Source organism: Opisthocomus hoazin, chromosome 2 (genome assembly GCF_030867145.1).
Source record: "Opisthocomus hoazin isolate bOpiHoa1 chromosome 2, bOpiHoa1.hap1, whole genome shotgun sequence".
Classification (NCBI taxonomy): Eukaryota; Metazoa; Chordata; class Aves; order Opisthocomiformes; family Opisthocomidae; genus Opisthocomus; species Opisthocomus hoazin.
In genome coordinates, this window is record NC_134415.1 from 57,686,887 (window position 1) to 57,710,852 (window position 23,966).

At 41.2% G+C, this 23,966-nt stretch overlaps 1 protein-coding gene across 1 annotated transcript in view; it reads left to right on the forward strand.

The window, feature by feature from the left end:
* UST (uronyl 2-sulfotransferase) overlaps positions 1 to 23,966 on the forward strand; it is a 162,630-nt gene that overhangs the window by 89,928 nt on the left and 48,736 nt on the right. Inside the window, exon 5 of the mRNA XM_075413760.1 lies at positions 13,500 to 13,653. Within this exon, the coding sequence (XP_075269875.1) occupies positions 13,500 to 13,653 (154 nt within the window). The remainder of the gene's footprint in view (positions 1 to 13,499; positions 13,654 to 23,966) is intronic.

A 23,966-nucleotide genomic window follows, 5' to 3' on the forward strand; every position in this document is an offset into this window, starting at 1 on the left:
GCCAAAGTGTGCAGAGAAGCAGAGAAAATGTAAGCAGAGTCCGTGCAAAAGGGGAGTCTGCTTTGCTTTCGCTTATTGATGCTTCTCAGCTTCGCAAACAGTAGTAAGAAAAATAAACTTGGTTTTCATTTAACATCACTGATGTGAATAGCAGCAATGACAAATCACTTGGATTTCCCCCCTTTGCACCCTGCACCTGCTTATAAACCTGTCAGCTCTTGAAGCTCTCTGATTATTCAGAAAAGCATTGCAGCATTTACTTATGATTGTTTCCAACTGAAAAAAAAGTAACTATGTCTTCTTTCCATAAAAATATCTCTAGTGGAAGTGAGCTAAGCCTTCAGTGGTGAATTTGAGCACATGCCAGGCTGAACAGAGTTCTGAAAACTTGAAAATCTTATCCTGACCTGCATGCTTGCCAGGAACATTTTCCCCTTGGTTTTAAACAGTGTTTTAAGAGTGCCTGCTAGTTCAACTGAGTAAACGAGTCCTCATTTACTCTCCTACATCTTCATCTTTTAGTTCAATGCTATTTTTTGCTCAATCCACAAAGAGACAGACAAAAAAGCAAGTCTTAAAAGGACGCATTAAAGCAAATCTTCTGTGAATTTTTACAGACATAAATCTCATTAATTGCAGCTTCAAACAGAAGATAAAAAAACTAAGTTTGTTGTTCTTCACTGATGTGAGTGAATTTCTACATAGTGCTTCTCACAGGAAAAGCTTTCATTCCCACTGGTTTGCAGCTTCTGTTCCCAGTCCCTCCAGCGCAGCTAGGGCTAGCTCTAGGAGACGACCCAGTGCCTCGGGAAGGTGGCATTCAGTCCGTTTTGGGACCGTTTCTTTTGGGGAAGGTGGTGCTGTTTATTGAATTCTCTTTTGCTTGTGATTCCTGGGTGAGGCTTTTCGTTATGGTTCTGTGGTCATCGTCCTGCTCGTTTCATCCTAAACGGACCTCTCCATACCCAGCTTTCTTCTAATAACACTACTTGGAAATGTTCCTATATGCAGAGGTAAACATTTAGGTGGTTTTTGGCTTTATACTGGCTGTTGCTTCAGGGGCTAGCCCGGCATAGGATTTTCTTGCTCTTGATTGGAAAAAAAGTGTATTTCTCAGAAGTCTTCCATGAAAGCATCTAGGCTGCATTTGAAGGTTTGAAGTTACACTGCTTCTGCCACTTCCCACTTCCTTGGGCACTTGGTTCCAGTTGTCTGTTAGCTTTACTGTCAAATTATTGTGGCTAATTTCTAATGTGAATTTCTCTGGCTTCTGCTCCTTATTGACTGAGATGCTTTTTTTGTTGTTGTTGTTCGCTGGTGTTTCTCCCCATGCATCTATCTGCCACTGCTGTCTCCAAACACCTTTCACTCTTCCTTTTGATCACAGGTACTCTCAAACCTCTTGCCAGGAGGTGTTTTCCTCATCCGTTTAATAACTCTGTGGCTCTTCTGTAAAATTTCTTCAGTAGTTCCATAGTCTTTATTAAGTGTAAGTATCAAAACTGTACTCTGGACTAATGCTGTGTATGGTAGAAAAAAAACCCTCTTTGCAGTCACCATGCGTATACCTTCTAAAGCTGCAGTTGGACCAGAGCAATCTGGGCTTTCAGGGTGAGTTATTTTATGAAGTGTGTTTCCTAGATCCTTTCCTAGTCTCTGTTAACCAGGCTGCCATTTTCTATGCTGTAGAAAAGGCCTTCAGTCCTTGTTCTTAAATGTGTTAACCAAGGGGAAAAAAAGAGCGACATGAAGTATGCAAAATTACTAGCTGCTGTCCTGCTGCAGTGGATGTTGTGAAGTAGATAATTCTTTGAAAAAAAAAAATAAAAAAATAAATTCTCCCTTGATATTTATGTGTACTCTTAGAATGCTGAGCTCCTTTGGCCTATGTTAAAGAAAATAAAAAATAGCGAGCTTTTTTCTCACGTGCTCTTGAGGAGCTCTAGAGGTTGTCAGTCATAACCTGTGCTGTGGTCTGCAGTGTGCGGGGCAGAGGCACCCGTCTCCCCTGGTGTGGAACTCAAGAATTCAAGAGGCTTGCCTCCACGCAGGGATGTGTGCCCGAAAGGGGCACATTGCAGGACCAGGATGACAGCTGTCATTTATCTTTGTCATATTCCAATTCCTTTTCAAAGTCAATGCTGTGTGTATTTAAAAAGAATTGTGGGAGCCCTTAAATTAGTAAAAATACTGAAAATTTTTTTTTTGTCTCTTTCTGAATTGAAGTTTATCTACTAATGTCACTGGGAAAAGCGTCCGAAATGTTGATGAGAAGCAAATATTAAAGCATGTCTCTAAATAAGTAAAAATTTATATGCTGATACATTTGCTGAGATTGCAGGTGTTATTGGTAGATCTGAGCAATACAGTGTTAGAATGCAGAAGCGGTTAAGAACTGGAATAACCTGCAGAGAGACAAAAAACTATTTCAGAATAGCTGCAGGTTGTTTGCTACGCTTTATCATAAATGCTGCTCGTCATCTATATATTTAGCCTGAGAAAAAAAGAAGCATGGAGAAGTTTCAAATTTGTGGAAAAGCCCCGCTTGACCTTTCCATAATCTTCTGCTGAATTAAGCAACTATAACAGTTTTTGGGCAGCTACTCAAGATGCTTGGTGTGTGCTCCAAGTGTCACAGATTTCAGAGAAGCAGAAAGAACATTTGCAGGAATGCACGGGGGGTGGTGAGGCCATGGTTTTGGGTCAGGATGAGTCAGGGATGGGGAGAGTTGCGCAACTCCCGCTTTGGACACGGGAAGGCAGCTTTCCTCCTTCCGACACCGAGCTGTTATCTTCCAAGCATGCGCTTACAGACCCTGGTTTGGGCAGGGTGGGAAGCTTGGCTGCTCCCTCCTGTCTCAGGGTAAGTGAACATTACAGGGGAATGTGTAAAACCTAAAGACATGCTGCTGTCAGTGACTGGTAAGTGACTTTTGCTTGTTTAAAGGCTGGCTGATTAGGTCAGGGTAAAGTCATAGGAGGGAGAAGCATTAAAAAGACCACCCAGCGAGAGAAACAGGCTTTTTCGTGTCTCACTGGAGCTGTGAATTCTTTACTTTCTACAGCGGTTATAGGCCACTGGGGAATGCTCTTTAGCATTTCCTATGATGTGGTAAAGAGATGCAGAGATAAAGCATGGACTCAATTTAATCATACATTTTAATTAGCCATTATAATTCAGTTCAGTATGTCTTACTTGTTCAAAGCCAGGATGAATTATTGCCCAGCATTACTATGTGAGGAGTCATCCTTTCTGCACTGTTGGGCAACTGCCCTCTTCTTCCTTTCAGCTGCAGTTTAGTATCTGTGGCGTGTATTTAGCATCTGTGTGCGTGTGCTTGAGGGGAGGGGACAACTCCTTCCTTTTAGCATAATTTTCTAAGGAAATAAGACCCACAGCAGTTCCAGCTGTCCTGCGTGTCTTTCCAGTTCCTCCCTTCCTCTGCCTAATTCCTAAATAATTTCTGAACCCGTTGGCCAGTTTGAAACCAAATTTAGAAGGCCACAGAAGACTCGGAGACAACCACGCTACTGCAGGTACACCTGCTGAAGGGAAAGCCAAGCAAAACGGAGATGGTGGACCTTCTGCTGGGCCACAGCCACCAGCCGCCTACCTGTGCCCTGCTTGGATGCAGCCTCAGCTCTGTGTGTCCCTCTTGCTCGGTGCAGGAGGGGTGTGGGGGGACCGGTTTTGGGGAGTAGAGAAAGATCTGTTGAGTCTTCTGCTTGGGAAGGTGCTTGCCTTTGGTGCCTGGAATCAACAGAAGAAATATTTCTGGTTTTTTGTTATTCATTAGCAGACTTAATGTGTAAAGTTCTTGTTTTTCTTGAAAAAGTCTGGTTTGGTAGACAGTCCTTATCAGTGTTACTTTTTTTTTAATATATATTACTTTTTTAAGCAAACACAGTGGCCAACACTGACTAAGACAAATATTTGAGTCAATCAGGGTGCTATAGCGGCAGGCGGTGTCACATGCAGCAGTGCTGATCAGTTTGGACACTTTCCTTCAACTCTGACCTGAATTCTGAATTACAGATTGCAGTAAATCACATGCTGTATGAAGGCAGAGATAGACAAAGAGAGTTTCAGTCTGGATAAGCCCAAAACAAAACTTAGTTTCTGAAAATTGTTCAGGTTTTTTGTTACTCATCCATTTTCTGTTTTTTCTCATGCAGAAGCAGCTCTAAAAATTGCAGTTTAACACAGTGCTTTGACATTACAGTGTTCCCTGTTCTTGGGCTCTGTGAATTGTGTCTATAGCCAGCAAACAAGAAGGAGGTAAATCTTGACGAGTTAACTTGACTATGTGTCATGCGAATAAGCTTCGTGGTTGAAAGTAGGAGCACACTCTTTGCTGACAGCATGGAGTTTGAAAGCCTTGCACGTTGGATTATTGGTAGTTTGTAAGGATTGGATGATGCATTTGCCATTTGTTATGGCAAATAAATATCTTGCTTTGCTATGACTTAACCTATGTGTCTGTCTCTGGTCCATGGATCTGGAAATAGAATTTCACTTCTAAATTTTTGTATAGACTAGTAAGAGGTGGTAAAACCAGGGCAATTCTGTGATGCTGTTTCCATTGGTTTAAAACAGAGTGATGGAATATTTGTCATGACACTAGGATTTACTAATAACATGAGGATTCTTCTTTCTCCCTTTCTCTGGTAGAAGTAATACCACACAGGGCGTGGATGTTTTGCAGAACGTGGCTATTATGTGTTTTAACTGTGCTCCACTAGCTTTGGAAAATAGCGTCCTGGGCAAATGCGTGGAGCTGGCATAACAAGATGCTGAATGTCCATGACCCTCTGAATGCAAACTCAGGTATAATTTGTGTGAATGGCAGTAGTTCAGTCAGCTCGCCCTGACTCTGTGCAGCTCAGCTGTGGGAGGGACTGGGCTCTTTGAATGCCTCCTTGAATCAACATCTTGAAGCCGTGATTGCAGCCTAAGATTATCTACTGAAGTAGTTTCATGGTGTGGATTTTTTTCTCCTTCAAAAAACACCATACACACCTACGAAATGTCTTTAAAAATGTGGTAACAAAAAAATTATTACTCTCTGGATAAGCTCTTAAAAGTAGGGAAATGTCAGCTAAACTTACGTGTATGGCCTTAACACTGTGTCTTTATGTGTGTTCATTATAATCTATACTTTTTGCTAACACATCATGAAACACTTTCTACCATCATGTGAGGTCTGCCTTGTAAAGTACACATTTCATGAATGGCCACATGGTGCTCTAATCCCTCCTACATATTTTGTTCCTGATTTTGTACTACATTTTTTTAATGTTGTGAGTGTGTAATGGTGTTTTTTAACTGTGACTTGATGGAAGGCTAAGCACAAATCTAACGTGCTGTTTGACCTTGGTATGGTCTAAGGTTTTTTTTCAGGTTTATTTTTTTAAAAACACATTGCTGTATCATGAGTTTTTCCACAGATTTTAAGATTATCTGATTTAAAATTTATTTCCCTAGATTTCCTGTGTTCTTTGCATAATAGACTTTTTAGCTTTTATTCAGCTGGTAATACGATGCTCTCAGAATGGCGATGGTTGCTTGAAACTGAGTTACTGAAGATGGGATCAGGCATGACACCTAATTTATCCTGGTTTTACTGTTGTTTGGTTTCAGTGCTCATATTCACACTGTAGATTATGTTACCAGTTTGGGAGTAACTTAATTTAAGAAAGATGTTGATTACTCCAAAAGAATCCAAAAGAGAGTAAAGAAAATGATCAGAGATACAAAAAATTGACCTGTGAGAAAAGATTGAAAGGGCAAAGAAAGAAAAAGAAAACAGAGAAGACTGGGAGAGAGAGGACTGTGATGAGACACTTGAATTTTATATTTAAAAGGTTCTGCAGAGATAAAGGGACTACACAATCTTTTTGAGTGATGATAGCAGAAGTGGTGGTCTTAAATTGCATTGACAGAGTTCTAGATCAGACATCTAGGAAAAGGCTTGAATAACAAGGGCAGCGAAGCAACAGAGTAGATTGTACTTAAGGATTTTGGAGCTGGTCATGTTGATTGCATGGCTGATACTGGCTTCAGGCAAAAAGAGGGATTGCGGCAGTCCCAAGTAATTTCTGGTCTTTCTCACACTTATGTAGTGCGTGATACAGACTATTTAGGTTTGAACTTAAAACCTTGATCTTTCAGGAAGGAAATTCAAGCCTTGATTCAAAATCATCAGTAATGGAGAATCTGCTGCCCTTGATAGGTTTTTCTAATACTGAATTGTTATCTCAGATGGTAAATTGTGTTATTTTTCCTCTTAATTTTTTCTGAGACATCAAATTGACTCCCTTCCCTTGAATTTCAGAGTACATTTGCCCACTATTGCAGACTCCTTCTGTCAAATTTTTCTCCGTTGTAAGCTTTTATGTGTCATTTCTTACACACTGTGATGCAGGCACCTCTCAGCCTTCTCTGTATTTTTCCCTTCTCATTTTCTTTTCAAGCTGAAGGTTTTCAGCCTCTTCACGTTTTTCCATTGCAAGTCATTTTATTTCATCCTCCTTGTGACTCTACAGTGAACTTCGCTTTGTGCATGCTTTGCTTAAAATGGGCTCTGGTAGTGGGCACATCAGTGCTGTGCCAGGTCTGTGTTCCTCTCTGCTCCTGCTTCTCAGAAAAAGGGAAACCAGGGTTATTCTGGCCTGTAGGGTGTCACACGCTGCTGGTAATGCATGGAGGCATGGAAGTCCTGTCCAGAACTTCTCTTTCCCTTTAAGCATCCTCTGCTTCTGGGTGCTTGGGTTTTGTTTGCCATACTACGGTGCATGATGTTTACGTATGTCTCATTTGCACTGTAGCTCTAGAGGCTCTTTATCAGCAAACCGCTCCCTTCATTATTCTCTCCTTTTGCAACTAAAAATGTTCAGTAGTTTTGCCCTTATCTTCTGAATCACAGATTATCATGTTACTCTGTGTAGATTCAAAGCCTGAAGCATGATGATACTCACAGCTCTCTCTGACTGATGGTGATTACATAGAATTTCACATCTGGGACAGGGCAGCCATGTTTTCAATTTCAGTTACATTGATTTTGATATTCTATGCATTTTATAAATGGTATGTACCACCAAGTTACAGTGATTTTTTTTTTTTGTTATACCAAATGTACTGTATTTTAGTTTCAATATGGTGATTACTAGCATTATCTTGAGTAGCTCTCTGCGACAGCCATTTCCACAGGACAGCTGGAATCACCTGTGGCACTCTTGATAAATGTATTCATATGAGAAATTGAATATGCCGTTCCGAGTGCATTGCAGCAACCTTTGCATTGTAACTTTCCTAAGAAGTCAAGCCCAAATATTCTATGTGAACATAACTCTCTCAGCCAAATCTGTGGTCTCATCTAATTTTGAAGATGTATCTTTTCTACACACCAGGTTTGTTGATTTAATACTTTCCAAAGAGCTGTATCAGCTGTTCTGCTATTTGCTGGGAATTTATTGTAATAATTTGTAATTAGTTTTTGTGTTCCTCTGTATATTGTGCAACATTTGCATCTCTGAATTATAATGAAATGTTAATCAGAGGTCCAGAGAGATCCTGAGTCAGACCTTTGGAAAATCTTGAATACAAAGTATTTGGAATTAAGTGATTCTAAACAATGCAGAGTCTGACTGTAGCTGCTGTTAGCGTTTTGTGGAGCATTGGCGGTTTCTGTCTTACTTGTTTCCAGCTGTAACTTTGCATTACGTAAATGAAAACACAATTAGTATTTCCTTCTCAAATGTCACCTTTACTTGAGTTGGGGATCCTATACAGATGCAGAGGTGCAGGCAGGATTTATATCAGTGTTAGTGATGTTCATTATGCATTTATATATTAAACTATTTTGATATCCTCAGCATAATGAAAGGCGTAGGGGGAAAAAAAACCTTATTGTTTAGCATGCATGAATGTAAACGACTGACAGATATACAACATAGAATAGTCTGGGAGATGTACCGGATAGTGAAACAGAGAAATATAAGGCTTTATAGTATAATCTTTTAGCCATTGACCGGTCTAAGGCAGTTTACTAAGCAATTCCCAGAGGGCTCAGTTGTGGAGAGGGACCTGGGAGTGCTGGTGGATGACAAGTTGACCACAAGCCAGCAGTGTGCCCTGGTTGCCAAGAAGGCCAGCGGTGTCCTGGGGTGTATTAAGAAGAGTGTGACCAGCAGGTCGAGGGAGGTTCTCCTCCCCCTCTGCCCTAGGGAGGCCCCACCTGGAGTACTGTGTCCAGTTCTGGGCTCCCCAGTTCAAGAAAGATGAGGAGCTACTGGAGAGAGTCCAGCAGAGGGCTACGAGGATGGTGAGGGGACTGGAGCGTCTCTCCTATGAGGAAAGGCTGAGGGAGCTGGGCTTGTTCAGCCTGAAGAAGAGAAGGCTGAGAGGGGACCTTCTAAATGCCTATAAATATCTTCAGGGTGGGTGTCAGGAGGATGGGGCCAGACTCTTTTCAGTGGTGCCCAGCGACAGAACAAGGGGCAACGGGCACAAACTGAAGCATAGGAAGTTTCATCTGAACATGAGGAAGAACTTCTTCCCTCTGAGGGTGACGGAGCACTGGAACAGGCTGCCCAGAGGTGTTGTGGATTCTCCTTCTGTGGAGATTTTCAAAACCCACCTGGACGTGGTCCTGTGCGTCCTGCTGCAGGTGACCCTGCTTCAGCAGGGGGGTTGGACTAGATGATCCCTAGAGGTCCATTCTAGCCCCTAACATTCTGTGATTCTGTGGTTCTGTGTGGTTTTTTACAATGACATTACCCAGACACATCACTTCAGAAGCTGAAATTTCTACTATTGAAATCACAGCTCCAGAAAGGGTGATTAATCAGTGGAGTGTTGCCAGTTTGGCCTATTTTACTGTTAACCTTGAACCACTGGGCGTTTTGGATCCCCACACACACCTCCCTTCAAGGCCAGGCCAGCCAAGGATGCAGTTTTGAAACAAAAAGATTTGTCTCAACTCACTCTCTTTTTTGCCACTCCTAATTCCAAAGAAAATCTTGAAACCTTTTGAAAGACCACAGCGTAGGGTAAAGGCACAAAAGCTGGAAGCGAGGCAGTACAGACAACAGCAAGACGATAAACTTCTTGATTATGGAGGCTGGCAATACCGTATAGTCCCAGCCAGGCAGTACCTCAGCCCACTCCTCCGGGAGTCTTTGTAGCTTGTCCTTGAGGAGGGTCGTTGGAGCATCCCAGAGGTGTCTGGTGCCTTGCGTGCACAATAGGGTTGCTTTGCCACAAGTGCATGCTAATACAAGCTGTTATAATAACTTTTAATTTCGAGATACCTTTTTCAAAAGATATATTTAAGTCCTGAAGAGGTGAAAGTTGTGAATTACTGCTTTTACATGACCTCCCCATGAAGCTGTGCTGCAGAGCAGGTAATGGAGCCGTAACATAATCGATGAGTAAAGCTTGCTGGGCAGTTGTGCTCTCAGCATGTGGTTCTTGGTTGTATGAAGCTGTAAAAGGAAATTGTGCTTCCTTTCTAAGCAGGGCACAATACGCCTGTTCCTATTAAGATAAGGTGACTGTCAGTTCTTGTTTGCTTCTGTTATACTGAATTTCTAGCAGCCAACTGATTTGTTTAAAGGAAGACATTTTACATTAAAAGAGCAAGAATCAGCCAAAGTTCTTATAGAGAATACTTTGGGAGTCTTCTTTCTCTTGAGGAGTGTGATTTGCCTGCAGAAATGAAGAAGCCTGCTGCTGTTTGTGCAAAGAATTTTGTGCTGAACAGAAATGCAGCAGCCTCCTGAAGTGAAGTGAAAAATGATAGGAGCTGAGAGATCCTCCATTTTAAAGCCAAGCAAATCACTTTGGCTGAATTTTATTTAATTTTTTTTTAAACTCATAAGGGGTTTTTAAATGGCTTTGAACAAAGATTTTGCTCATGTAAATAATAAAATTTGAATTAATCAGAGACATTTTTCTAAGAGGTAGACTTAAAACATCTAGCATACTTCTTGGGCCTTTTTTTTTTTTTGCTTTTATTGAAGAAGGGATGGGGAATATGTTATTAAGGAACCTAAGTATCATTGATTGAAGCCTACAAGTATTCTAGTTATTTTGATGAGGACTCCAAAATATACACCTGTCACAACAAAGCAGTTCAAACTAATGGGATTTAATAGTAGATACTAAATAAATTGGGAGAAGTTAAGTACAGGAAGAGCACTGCAGAGGATCGGTGTATACATTTTCAGTGCTCCGCTGGCGTGGTGGTGTCCTGGCCCGCTCTACCCAGTTGCAGCGATGTGCTGCCGGGCATGAGAATGATCAGGTACCTTTATCATGCAGGATCCAAGCTTCATCCTGTTCAGAGAAGGTAAGCCTTCTGCTCAGGCCTGGAAGATACAATTGTGTCCCTTTCTGAATCCTTCACAATAGGTATTTTGAGTATAAATAAGATGGCATGATGTATAATGAGAAACAGTATGTTATTGTTTGCAAGGGCACTTTCATGTGGGCGTTGTTAATTTGAAAAGTTTCACACTGGAGAGCTAAGTAATTAATATGTTGTGATTGATATGTACCTAAAAATATGCAGTACGTATTTGAACAAATGGAGCATGGATTTGCCCTTTTTTTTCCTCTACATAGCTTAAGGTTATTGATTTTTTTTTTCTTTTAACCAGTAGGATTTTTTAATGCCATGCGAGTGCTGCTTAGCTTCCATAAAAGAGTCGGAATTGGAAGTATTATAAACTATGTTTAAAAAAAAAATGCAGATTTTAATAAGAGCCAGAACAGACTTAATTTTTCTAAAAATTCCATGCTTGTTGCCTGGTGGAGTGACTGCAGCTGGGTGTGTACCAGGCTGGTTACAGTATGCAGGAAATCAGAAGTTCGAGCTGTCCTGTGTTTTGAGGGGGCACAGTCTTCATTTGAGAAATTAGAAGTTCCTCTGTAGCTCTTTGTGGAAGAGTGACCTCCCATCTCAGCTGTCCCCTTGGGACGGATGAGCTCACATGCGTCTCTTCTCTCAGAGCTGTTGGTACTGCATTTACAGTTCACGTGTTCAGGGCCATGACCTTACCAGCAAATGGACGGGCTCCGACAGTTTGGTGGGTTGGTTGTGCAATCGACCCCTCCTTTTACTTCAGAAAAGACAGTATGCGTTGAATATTTCTATCTAGACAATGAAGAGCTGCCTGCTTTGGATTTTTCCCTCTTCTGAGGAACGTTTAGGCTTAGCATCCTCTACAAAACCTGGGCAGGATATTCCCGCTCTCGTGCTACTCTGAATCTTGTAATCTTTCTGTCTCTGTCTTAAAACAACTTGCTGCTGTTGTCATCACCTCTTGCTGTCTTCATTGCTTCCCCTTTTCTTTACTCCTCTCCACTCCCTTCTGTCTTTAGATTATTGCTGATCTGCATCAAGCAGTGGGAAGATAACGTGTTCAGTAATTTAGATGCAACCTATTCTTGCCAGCAATTTCACTTGAAAAATTTAGTTTTCATGGCTACCAGCCATGGCATTCACCAAAAGCTTTCTGTTTGAATAAATACTGTGAAACACTTATGCCCTCATTGTCCTATGGTATTTACAGGAATGCCTTTTTTTAATGTAGGTTTTATTTCTCTATAAAGACAAAAAGCAACAAAGACAAGCTCAGAGAAGAATTCAGGATCCTTCTTGCACACCCATACTCAAACTGGGCTATGCACTGCTCAGGAAGCAAGGAGCATCTGCCTTCTTAATTGGACTGGTTTAAAGTTCTATGCTGCCCGTGCAATTTCAAATTACGGCAGTGATCCTGCAACATTGAGGTCAATGAGATTGCTGATAGGCATAATTATTCATGAGACAAGCCTTTGCAGACTGTATTTAGTGGTCTGGGGAATCATGCAGAATAAAAATCAAGTTGAAACTGTATGGAATTTTTCTCTTGTCTTTTACTAGGTTTCATATTTTTGAACAATTTTGCTGGTCCTTTAATATTCATGAGGAGCCCTGATCTTTTATTATGCATATACAATTATTCATGTGACTCAAAAGATGAAGAGAAGCAGAGAGGATTTTTTTTCATCTAAAGGTTGTCTTCAGTTTTCTTTCTTCTAATCTAATGTTTTACATTTTAAAAGAAAATGTATAAATTGTGACTCAGAAAACAATCAGAACAGCATTTAAATGCTTAAATATGGCTATGTCCTCGAGCTCCCAGAAATAAAGCATAAGCTAGTGCTTAAGTAAGAATTGTTCTCCTAAACTGGAGAAACAGACGGGGGGAACAAAATTCATGTTCTTAGATCAGGCAGATTCCAAGTTGAATTTATACTGTGAACTTCTCAGTCCAAAAAGGTTATATTTTGTTCTTTATCCAACAGCACTTGTAGTCCGTAAGTCAGTTCCATAGCATAAATGTCCATTCTTCAGTTTTGACCACACAAGAGAGTAAGCAACTTTCCTTTTTTTTCTTCCGGTTAGACCTGTCCTCCTGATGCTGTGTGTTGGATGTAAATTATGCAGTCAATATTGTAACACAGTGAAAATACAGTATAATCAGAGACCTTCTCAAGCTCCCTTTTCCTCCTTTTGTCTTTCTGTATCCTACCTATTAAGCTGAAGATATTTGTTGTTAATTACCAGGAGGATGTGTACAAGAGGGTACAGTCAAGCTGATGAGGTTACTCTGGTTTATCTTCTTATCTCTAAATTGCAGGTACCTGTGCTGCAGTTTGCTTTTGTGCAGGGCCTGGTCACAGCTGGTTTTACCCTTTCCTTTTACTCGGACTTTTGTGTGCTTGAAATCGATGTTTCATTTCTTTTTCGAAGCAGGAATTTTCATATTGACTTATTTTAAAAAGAACCTCCATTAGGTGCAATACAAGGATAAGGCGTTGCATAACCACGAAACAACCTCAGATCCAGCCGGTGGTGCAGGGTGGGGGTGAGGGAAGGAAGATCTGCATGTGTTCCAGCAAACAGAAGGATGGACATACCATGCATATCTGTCAGTTCGTCCAAAGGAAGCCTTTTTAATTAAGCTTCAATGCTGCAAAATCCTTTTCGCGTTACTGTGCTTACAGGTGAAGGTGACCCAAGGCTGCCGTACAGCAGTTAGTGTTAGGTGGTGCCTGCTCTGACATGACTTCCCAGGTGGGAAACCTGTGTTGAAAGAAGAAATGCTTGTCCTCAGATTCAGATGCAGAAGATTCTTCATCTGAAAACAGCAAGGAGAAAACTCAAGAAGCGAAACTGTTGACACAGTGGAAAAAATGGTCTTAAACTGAAATGTTTGAAGTACACCTGTAGCTTAATGTGATATCATGTTTACCGTTCATCCTAAAGAGATCTTACATGCTTTTACAAAGTTTTGGTAACTACTTGTAAGCTTCTCAGTTTCACTCCTAAACTTGCAAAAGCTCTGAGCTTCTGTAGAGGGCAATTTGAAAACATTCAGATGGAGGATGGATACATGTGCCTGTGTGGAACCTTCTGATGAGATTGACCCATTTTTCTTCCCACCAGGTTTGGAGGAGACCAGCCAGTGTACATCAATATTATTAGAGATCCTGTCAATCGATTTTTATCCAATTATTTTTTTCGACGTTTTGGAGACTGGAGAGGAGAACAGAATCACATGATCCGTACCCCCAGCATGAGGCAGGAGGAAAGATATCTGGTATGTTTAAATAAAAAGGCTCTAATTACTGAATTCTCAGCATCATTACATAATGCTGATGTTCAAACTGGATGCTTGAAAAGTAGGAGACAGAAGCATCTTCCGTCTTGCGTTTTTTCCTCTGTTTTTGTCTTGCCTGGTCCTTGGTTGGGTCAGCTTTAGTATGTCAGTCGTTGCTGATGAATTCAGTGATCCAGTTTGATCTTGTATAAGCTGACAGCAAGTCCCACTGTTGAATTACGGTCCTTTCGTTGAGTTGGATTTGCACTGTATAGTGGTTGGGCAGAATTATTCTGCCCATATTTATCAATGTGAATATTCAGACAGATTTTTAGGTTGAAACTGTGTGTGTAACTGTGCAGCTTCAGTGGAAAACTGGGAAGTGGAGCAATTCAGTGAGCCTAGACCTTTAGTGTTCCTGCTGGTAAGCTGTGTACAGTGTTCTTTATACCGTGGCTCTGCTCTCAGTTCTTGGTTTGGTTTTGTTGCCTTTTTTGGATTAAGAAGATAGCCATAATGCTGGGTAAGCTGTTCACAGTAGGTTTTAATTTTGCACAACTGCTGAACTGTCATGATGCCTGTCAGCCTTTGTCGCAGACCAAAGTCCCATGGCAGCAGGTATTCTACAAATGCTGAATGAGAAACACAGAACCTAGGGAGGTGGTCAGTTTGTTCTCTGATCTCTTCACATGCACACCGACACCTCCCCAAGAAGACAAAAAGGTGGAATTAATTCTTAACCTCTCTATAATGGAGATCCAATTTGGCTGGACTCAGCCTTCAGCCACACTTGAACCTGTAGAGGGTTCAGTGACACAGCAGTGACAGGTCAGCTTGATGGCCTGCTCTGAGATGTTGCAGGCCAGGTGTAACCTCAAAACAAGAGAGGGCTGTGGTTTTTGGGTAACGAAGAGAGCGGATGTTTAGACAGTGTTTTGGAGTGGCAGCAGAGTAGCAGATGCGGTGTGGATGAGCTGTAGAGAACACGGTTCTGAACGACTGCCACACAACATGTTCCAGTCCTAGCTGAGGTCAGATGGATCCAAGCAGGGCCAGGGATTTTTCGGTATGGCAGGGCTGTGTTGATTTCTTTTGTGCTTTACTACTGTTGTTTGTCGTGCAAAGCCCTCTGAACAGATAAGCTTATAAATTATGAATAATTGAAGGTGGGGGAGGGTATCAGTGTAACTACATACAGCCTTAAACTTTAATGACATCTGCTATACAGTTATAAATTCATTTCAATAATGTTTCAAATGGTTTCTTATTTGCTATGCATCTAGAGATACCAAAGAGGTCCCTGTGTCAGCAGAGCAGGTTTTGCCCTCCCAGTGTGCCGAGTTGGAAGGCAGGCCCAACAGCTTTGCATGCCGTGTGCTCTGTGCGGGGACTTTTGTTTCCTTGTCTGTGAGTGGGACAGGGGGACTGCAGAAATGAATGTGGGGTGGGTTTTTTGTCGCATTATTACTTGGTTAGTACTGTCATGTTTTCTTTTTTGAAAATGTTAAAAATGAGCAGCAGAGTCTGTACTTCACTCTGAGTGCCTCTGCTTCTCAGTTGAAGTGGAATGTGCAGTGACTGGCACCTCTCACAACTGACTAACTCTGTAAAAGCTGGTACTAATGCAGTACCGCCTGTGCAGGTTAAGAAGCGATATGCACAGCCAGTGAAATTTTACTTCAAGCAGAACTGAGATGATTGGATCTAATTCCGGTTGTTTGTGTTGGTTTAAAAGCTAATAGAAAGAAATCACCTTGCGTTTTCGTATGTGTTGGGATGTTCTTTAAGAAATTAATTATTTATACATGCATGGACATATGTACACATACACAGATCAGTACAAAAGCTATAATGAAAAGGAAGGAAAAAGTGGCCATCTGAGGCCAGTATTTATTTTGTTCAAAATGCAGTTTGTTGGTCTGAGGCACCATCAGCATCCTTTATAAAAACTATTTTTGCTTTTTCGTTTTGATCTTCTCTATTGTTAATTCAGTGGTAGAATCCTGGAAAGGTTTTTGAAATCTGTCCTCCATCCCTCTTTGACAGACTGTGGCTGTCACTTGCACTGCTCAAAGAGGGCAGTTGCTCCTGTCGCAGTAACATATAGCCCACCCACCAGTGAAATTCATTTTAGCAGAAGCCACTCATTCCGAATGTTAAGCATTTTTAAGACTTGTGCTATCCCGCCACATAATGTATTGCATGACTGCATGTTAATCTTTTCCTCGGTGGTACGAGGAAATCTGCTGGCATGTATTTTAAAACTGAGGTAATGCATTTTGTGGAGTGGTAGCTGCAGAAGTCTGCTAAATCAGTTGCCTGATCTAGCTGTGAAGAGAGTAAGCAGCCAGTTTTACCTTGGCGTGTGAGCTGGTGTGGCCCTGTAGCACAGAACTGATGGCTGGTCCGATTGCTGGCCTCATACTTTTTGCAGTTCTTACCTAATATTTTTTTTCTTTTAATTAAAAATTCACCATAAAGTGTTGCTTTTTTACAGGGGGCTATTTGAAGAAAAAGCTTAGATTTAGCATATTAAATAGTTTCTGTGTTGATCACAGTATTAAACCCAAGTCATCTGGGATGAAGTGTGCCTGACTGTGAGCAGATACATAAAAGTGGGGGGAGAATATGAGAAGCTTTTACTTTTCTTCTTCCATCATGCCTCGGATCAACAGCTAGGAAAACAGAAAACTGCCGATTACTCCACATTGTTGAGCTCGTTGCTGAAGAGCCCGAGAAGCCTGGCGTTAACAGCAGTTAAAGACTTACAAAGTGGACTGGAGAAGCTGTAAATGTACCTCCTCTGTTTTACTGGGAGAGACAGGTTTGCCTGTGGAAAGAGGCATTAGAGGCTAGTTGTGTTTTTCTCAGCCATGATGTTCCTGGCTTCCCATCTCTTGGGAAGGTGGTGTGGGCAACTGGGAAGCTTTCCAGCCCATGCTGGCATTTTGGTTGATAGCTGCCAGCACTGGCCTTTTTGCCTGGAAAGCTGAGGACAGCATGCATTTTCTCTCAGGAACTGCAGTGTGAAGGTGTGGGAGCTCAGCACCTCTACAAAGCAGTCTCTTAAGGGACGAAAGCGTTGTAAGATCAGGTTTTGTGTCTGATGAACTCCTGCTTGGCCATCGGGTTGTGATATCCTTAATGGAGGCATCCCCTCCCCTCAATTCTGTTCCATAAGAAAAAACAGAGAGTTGAGAGAAAAACCACCTTGAAGTCTTGTAGTACCTTGGGCACTGTTCTTTTAACTTTGCAAGTCTGAACTGCTGACATGGCAAAGATCAGAAACGGAGACAGAAATTTCCAGTGTTCACTGATCATTTGAAATTTTCTCTGAATAGAGCTTCAGGCTTTGACTCTGTTCCAGAGAAAACAACCATTCATTCAGGAGTCAGATAAATTGTTTTAAATGTTTCAGTAAATGTCTGTGTTTACCAAAATTTAATTGGAAGCCAGATTGGAAGACAAGCCCTTTATTCACAAGTCAGATACGGCAGAGGCAGCTGCTGCAATGTGAGACTTTCCACCCAGATCAGCCAGCTCCTTGCCCCGACAGTGTGCTTTCTCTGCTGGAGTGAGTTGCTGTCAGTCACCTAGAGAGATCACTTCCAAGCTTCCCCAAAATAAATACTGGCAACGCATTAGCATGGAATATGGCAGAGAGGTAATGGTCTGAGACAATGGCGAGTGCCTCAGGTCTAGTCTCAAGCACGCTAATGCAAAAGTTGCCCTAACTTTATGGTCCTGTAAAATGAGATAAATTCACAAAAGTTAATTTAAGTCCATCGCAGTGAGTGTGTTTCAGGTTGAACTAGAGTTCTTAGAGTAAATAGGCTTCAATAAAACAAGTAACCCCTTATCAGTGTAGCTGTGAGTGCTGCTGGTACCAAGCAAAAGAAGAATATCCACCAGATGATTTACTTTAAGGCTTGAAAGTGCAGAAGGTAGGAAGCACTCCTGCTAAAGAGAGGGACTACTTGTAAATATTTGAAAGCTTTGTGTTAAAATTGTCCTTTCCGGAAGGTTTGTTAGTAATTATCCGCTATTTATTACAACTGCAGCATGAAACATCAAGTATAAAAGGTATGTATGGGTTTTTGCTCTTTTCTTCATGCTTGCTAAAACTTTGATCTAAGACAGCTGAGGCTGAACGAGTGTGTGAAGCGGTGTGGGCTGGGTGGTGTTGCCTGAATTGCAGGAAGCCTCGTTATATGCAATGCTGATCTCCGTTAGGCTCAGGAGTAGCGTGGCTTCTAACTCACTCAAGTACAAGTTCTAAACATCTGTGAGCTAATTTGTTGGGAGAGGTTTTGTATGAAAAAGGTCATTCTGTAAATTAAGAATTTGTCACCACCTTCCTATAGGACGTTTTAGATTTTCCTTATGATTAGCGGTTAAGTTTGCACCGCGTCTGTCAGGCTCAGCATAGTCTTTCAACTTCATCTCTGAAAATAAATATGCTTTTCTCAGCTAAAAGTAAAAATATTCTAACAATATTCAGCCTCAATTACACTCAAGATTACTCGTGCAAGTAATCCCATAAAGGAACATCTGTCTTTTTGTCTCTTAAATTAAATGTTAAAATGTTTGTAAAAAGTGCGTTAGGAGGGAAGTAAAATTCAAAGTACGTCAGGGAACTTTCAAGTCAAATTTCTTACAATAGGGACCTCTCCTGTGGCAAAGATTGGCTTTTCTTGCTAAGTATTTAAACCAATGTTGTTTAGGTTATTTCATGAAGGTCAAACAAAATTATAGGAAAAACTGAACAGTTAAACTCCATAGAACTATTTTTTGTATCCCTGAACTTTGATAATTTCCTGACTACATTGTTTTTCATTAACATAAGAATAGTCACAAAGTACTTCTAACCAAATTTATAATTTATATCCCCAAATTTCTATCTACAATGAAAAATACTCCTTTACCAATTGTATTGTTTTTCTGACAGGAGTTAGCTGTCTTAGTTCCTGTCTTTATCTGGATAATAGAAATATTTAACTATGCCCAATTGTATTGTGAATCATTATCAGTAGTAACACTCCTCTAGGTAGACGTTAGGTATGTTCCTTGAAGCTTTTCAGTCTGCCAGGGACATGGCCTCCAGGAGAGACCATGGTATGGAGCCCACGCCTCCACCTCCTGACTGTCACTCTCATGAGTGTGTTTCTGTATAAAAAAATGCAATGGGAGAGTTGCCTGCCTGCAGATTTGGTGGAGGAGCAGTAGAAGGTTCATTTCTATAGGAGATTTTTCTGCTGAGGACCTCACAAGGGGCTACGCGTGTCCATTGATTGTACCTTTTAACTTTGGGGGTGGGTCTGGTGAGCTTGGTTAACATTGTTTAGACTGGAAATCTGAGGCATGCAGAGGTTGAAGTGGTTTGCCTGTGCAGTGCATACCAGATATTAGGGAGTTAAATATAGCAATAAAAAAGTACGTTTTTTCAGTTACTGGGTTCTGAGCTGTAGTTAAGAGACCGAACATTTTCTGCACCCTCAATGTTTTCCCTAACTAACTGAACTATACATACAGTAATCATTTTGCTCCCTGCGTTATATATTGGTGCTGAGATGGTTTGAATTGGTCATTGGGCGCCCCATGATGTGTCCTGAGCTGCAGTGCAGCTTTGCAGCTGTGGAGCTGCTCTGAGGATCACACAGTAGCATCAATCTCTGCGGCTGGGACCGGGCTGCCGGGAGGGCACTGCTGAAGCACAGCCACCTGTCAGCTGACCCAATTAGAACAGTTTGCTGCTTCTTCCCTCTAATGAGTGCTTTTAATAGTCTCCAGCTGTTCCCTTTTACCGCGTTAACTCTTCACAGCAAAATATCTGGCCTGCTTTTGTAACTTTTCATCTGCTGTGTATCCTCTGAAGCACCATCTTTCCCTTAGATTCTCCCATTTAATGTTAATAATTTATTGAACCATAAAGTTAATGATAATTCAGACCTCAGCTGGAGGAAGGACTGATTAAACAACTTATAAAATGTAGTATTAAAGGAAATGTTTTCACGGCTGACGTTTACTTTTCAGTGACTTTGATTTACAAACCAATATATTTTAACGTTCCCCTGCGGAGTTTGCATTCCAAACATTGCAGCATTATGCAATTATATGAGAGCAAGAAAATGTGCCTTCCTAATCTGTTTTCTTTTACTAGTCTGAGTCAATTGCACATAGTAAATAAGCAGTATACCATTGGTTAAGATTTTAGCACTAAAGTCTTTCATGTAATTCATAATATATACTTATATTAATAGCAAAGATAAAAAGATCTGTTTTTTATTGATACTGTGCTTTTCTGTATTGCATTGCTTTTCCTGGAAGGAGAATACAGGATAATCACAACATTTTGCCTCAGAATGTAAAAACATGAGGTGTTTTCTCATGCAGTGTTGTTCTGGTCTGAAATTTTCTGGCGGTTGTAAATGTTAAGAAACTACACGAGAAACCAGAAGCCAAATAGCAGAAGAGTCCCAAGCACAAAGTACCTACAATCTTCCTTAAACTTAACATTATTACAGGGTCTTAGCACCACCAATAAGCAGTACATGTTTATTAACACATTTGTATGTATGGTAATTTATTTTCTTTTATTTAAGGACCTAGCTGTAAGTTGAGAATGATCAATCTTAATTTTTACAGTGATTTTGCCAAGTTTGCTATTTGTGCCTTTCTGAGCATGAATACAGACAGCTCTTGATGTTCTCTTTTTGGTTTTATGTGTTGTGGTAGCCTGAGGAACTAGTTTTCTTCAGCTTCTCCATAGGAAGTTATTGTTTGTCGAGTGGAAAATCCCAAACACAGAATGAAGAGTCTAATATATCGATTCTGGCCTTCTAAGGCCATATAAACTGTAGAAGAGAAGAGGGCATGTCCATGTTACATTTTCAGGAGATATATTTTTGGGGATTGAAACAAGAACAGAAAGGAACATACTTGTGTAGCCCTGCCGGCCTTGCTTTCAGCGAAGGCGGGAAAGCAGCCTGGGGGAGATAATCCTTATCTCACATAGAAAACAATGGGTTCTCAGCAGGCTGTTACCAGTCAGAAGTGAGATCTTGTGTCTGTGGTGGGTGGTTCTACCATAGCATCAGCTCAGTTCTCAGTAGCAGTCAAAAAAATGCAATTCAAAAGCAACAGAGAGCAAAACAGAGAACCTCGCTGTGTATAAATCTGTGGTGCGGCTGCATTTGACTTCCTTCATTTGACATTTGTGACCTCCTGTTCCCAAAATGGGCTTGGAAGAACTGAAAAATATTGAGAAATGGGTAGAAGCAATGATGAAAGGATGGAATAATTTCCATACGAGGAATAACAAAGATTAGGACTCTTCAGATGACAAAGAGGTAAACAAGGGAAGGGATATGAGAGCGCAGATTTGCGGGAGGCATGGAAAAGTTGAATCAAGGATGATTGCTTGTGGGCTGTTTCAGTGCAAGATCTGGAAGATCCCAAGTGGAATGGGCAGTTGCCCCATCCAGGAAAGAGCAGAAAGATGTGATGAATCGCACAACCTGTAATTAAGCTGTGGAACTCCTTGCTGGACGTTGTTGTGGTTCTTTACAGAGGAGGTGGTCAAGCACTGGAACATGCTTCCTAGAGAGGTGGTCGATGCCCCAAGCCTGTCAGTGTTTGGGAGGCATTTGGACAATAACATGCTTTAACTTCTGGTCAGCCCTGAACTGGTCAGGCAGTTGGACTAGATCATCGTTGTAGGTCCCTTCCAACTGGAACACTCTGTTTAAAAAGAGTAGATAAATAGCCCTCTAGGGCTATTAATTAACAAGGCAAGATCTCTTAATCAGATGATCTCTGAGAAGTACATAGCTGGAGCATCGGGAGTACCCAGAAAAGGGTCCTGTGCATACAGTAGATGTTCTTCGTAGCCCATACTGATTTTCTGAAATTAGTGACTGCTCTGGGTAACTCAAAAGCAAACTTTGTAATTATATACTTGCAAATTAATTCTACTACTAGGTGATTTATATAAAATAGTTACCGTTATAGACATCTCCAGTTGAATGTATTGCTTTTTGACAATTGAGTGTTCCTGGGTTTGTGCCATAGTGGCAAATGTTTTGTTGTCTTACAGCTCTGTGGATCAAATGATTTTATGTAATTACCAAACTGACGCTGAAGCTCTTAATTGTTAACATTGGCATGACTATTCTCAAGTTTATCTTAAAAACCTAAGATATGAATACATTTAAAGTATGAAATGCATCCACAGGTTTACATTATGCAGTGCTAATAGTAAAGGTACTAGAACAGAAGTTGTGAAAATCCTGAAGATAGTGGGTTTAAACATTTTTTTCAGTGCATACTTTCCAGAAAGTAGAAGTCTTTTGGTTTTGATGTATGATAGTTTCAGCATAGATGAGTTTCGGCTGTTTTGATATTTTTTGCAAGTCTCGTTTGGAGTATTCAGTCGTCATGTATTTTGTTAATGTGAAAGCAACAGGAAGACATGTGTAAGGAGACACTTAAATAGTTTCCAGTAACTGATGGCTTAATGATAATGAGCTGGCATGTAACCATTGCAGGTGAATGGAAACAAGAGAATCTGTGTGATGAGAATGTTATCTTCAGTGCATAGTCCAACATTTTGTGTGTTGTGAAGCTGGAGAGTAGTCTTTAGCAGTCATCGATTAAAACTAATTATGGATTGATATTTTGTCTGTCTAAAGTTGGGATAGAATTATTTTAGAACTGCGGTGTTTTATTATCCGAAAGAAAAGAATGCCTCCAATTTCCATTTTTATTAGTATAAATTTCAAAATTAATCTTTTTTAAAGTTACTTTTTATACATGGCCTAAAAAACAGAGATGGAGCATTGACCAGCAAATAGTCTGTTTTAAAAATATGATGTAATCATATAAATGTGTGTGTCTCTGTGTGTATATTTAGAAGACTGACTTTTTTAAATGTTTGGCATTGTATTCATGTTTAATTAAAAGATGTTTTGAAGTCTTGTCTAACAAAATCATGGCAGCCTTCCCTAGAAAATCCTACTAAATATCCTGGCAAGTACACTCTTTGCTAGGAGTAGACCTGTTTCCTTTTCCTGGTTGCTTTATGCTCTAACCAGCTTAAATGAAAGCTGTTTTATTGTCAGTGTGGTGAGGAAGGAAACTGGAGAACCTTTTAGTCCTCTTGATAGAGGGTCTGCCCTACCCTTACTGCCAATATATTGAATGTGTGCAGGCTGTGGTGTGATAATGTAATTTCAAGCAGTCAGATATTCACTCTGTAGGTGTCAAAACCTGCAGGACCTGACAACCTGTGAGAAAAAAAAAATGAATTTATTAGCCCGCTTTATTCCTTGTCTGTCATTCTCCTTCCTCTTTCCTTTTTGTGGTTTGTACATAAGTTTTCTGGCTGTCAGCACTGCAAGTGAAGTGAAATAAACTGAAATCCTGATCCTTACAACTGACTGGCTAAAGCGAAGCTGAAGCTCTGAGGTGCTGGATGGCAAGGAGAGTTTGGGGTGGTGGGGTTAGGAGAGCTGCCTGCCGTGGCATGCGGCTGATGTGGTGAGGGATGATAGCCATGTTTCTGTAAAAGCATCCAAGGCTGTCCTGGGCTTTAGGTGTTTGTTGTCAACGAAATATTTTCCTATCATGTAATTTTTTGGTGGTGGTGTGGACTCTTCTGTTGACTGCAGGATGTTTGGGTCACACTTGTGAATTCTGTATTTTTAACACTCTGAAGTAGTTTTATGTTGAGGTCACATGGAAGCAGAGATGGCATGTTGCAAAAATAACGGGACATTCGGTGCCTAGGCATACTTGAGACTTAGTTTATCCTAGCTCTTCTGAAGTCTCCAGGATTTATTCTAGGCTACGGAGTAAAATCCTGTGCCTGGTCCTGGTCCCAGCTTGCACTGGTCCCAGCCCACTCTGGTCAGCACCCAGACTCGCATCCTCAGGGCCAGAGCACGGACAGGGTGCCTGCACGCCTTGTGGGATGCAGCCGGGATGCATGTCCACACAGGGGAGGTGGGAGATGCTTCCCAGCCCACCCACTGGCAGAGCCTGCTGAGCCTCCGTGGTGCCTTGCCTTGCTGCCTTCCCCAGCGACCGGCCGGTGTCTCAGCTGCCTCGGCACGCACCCCCCAGCAGGTCCTGTGCCAAAGGGTCACTGCCAAGGTTTCTTTAAAGTGTGAAAGCTGATGTCAGTTGTCCGCCCAGGCTATAAGTAAAACTACTACTGCCAGTGACCAAGAGGTGTTCTGCTGGGGCAACCAGTATCACAGAATCAAAGAATGTTAGGGCTTGGAAGGGACCTCTGTGGGTCATCTGTTAGACCG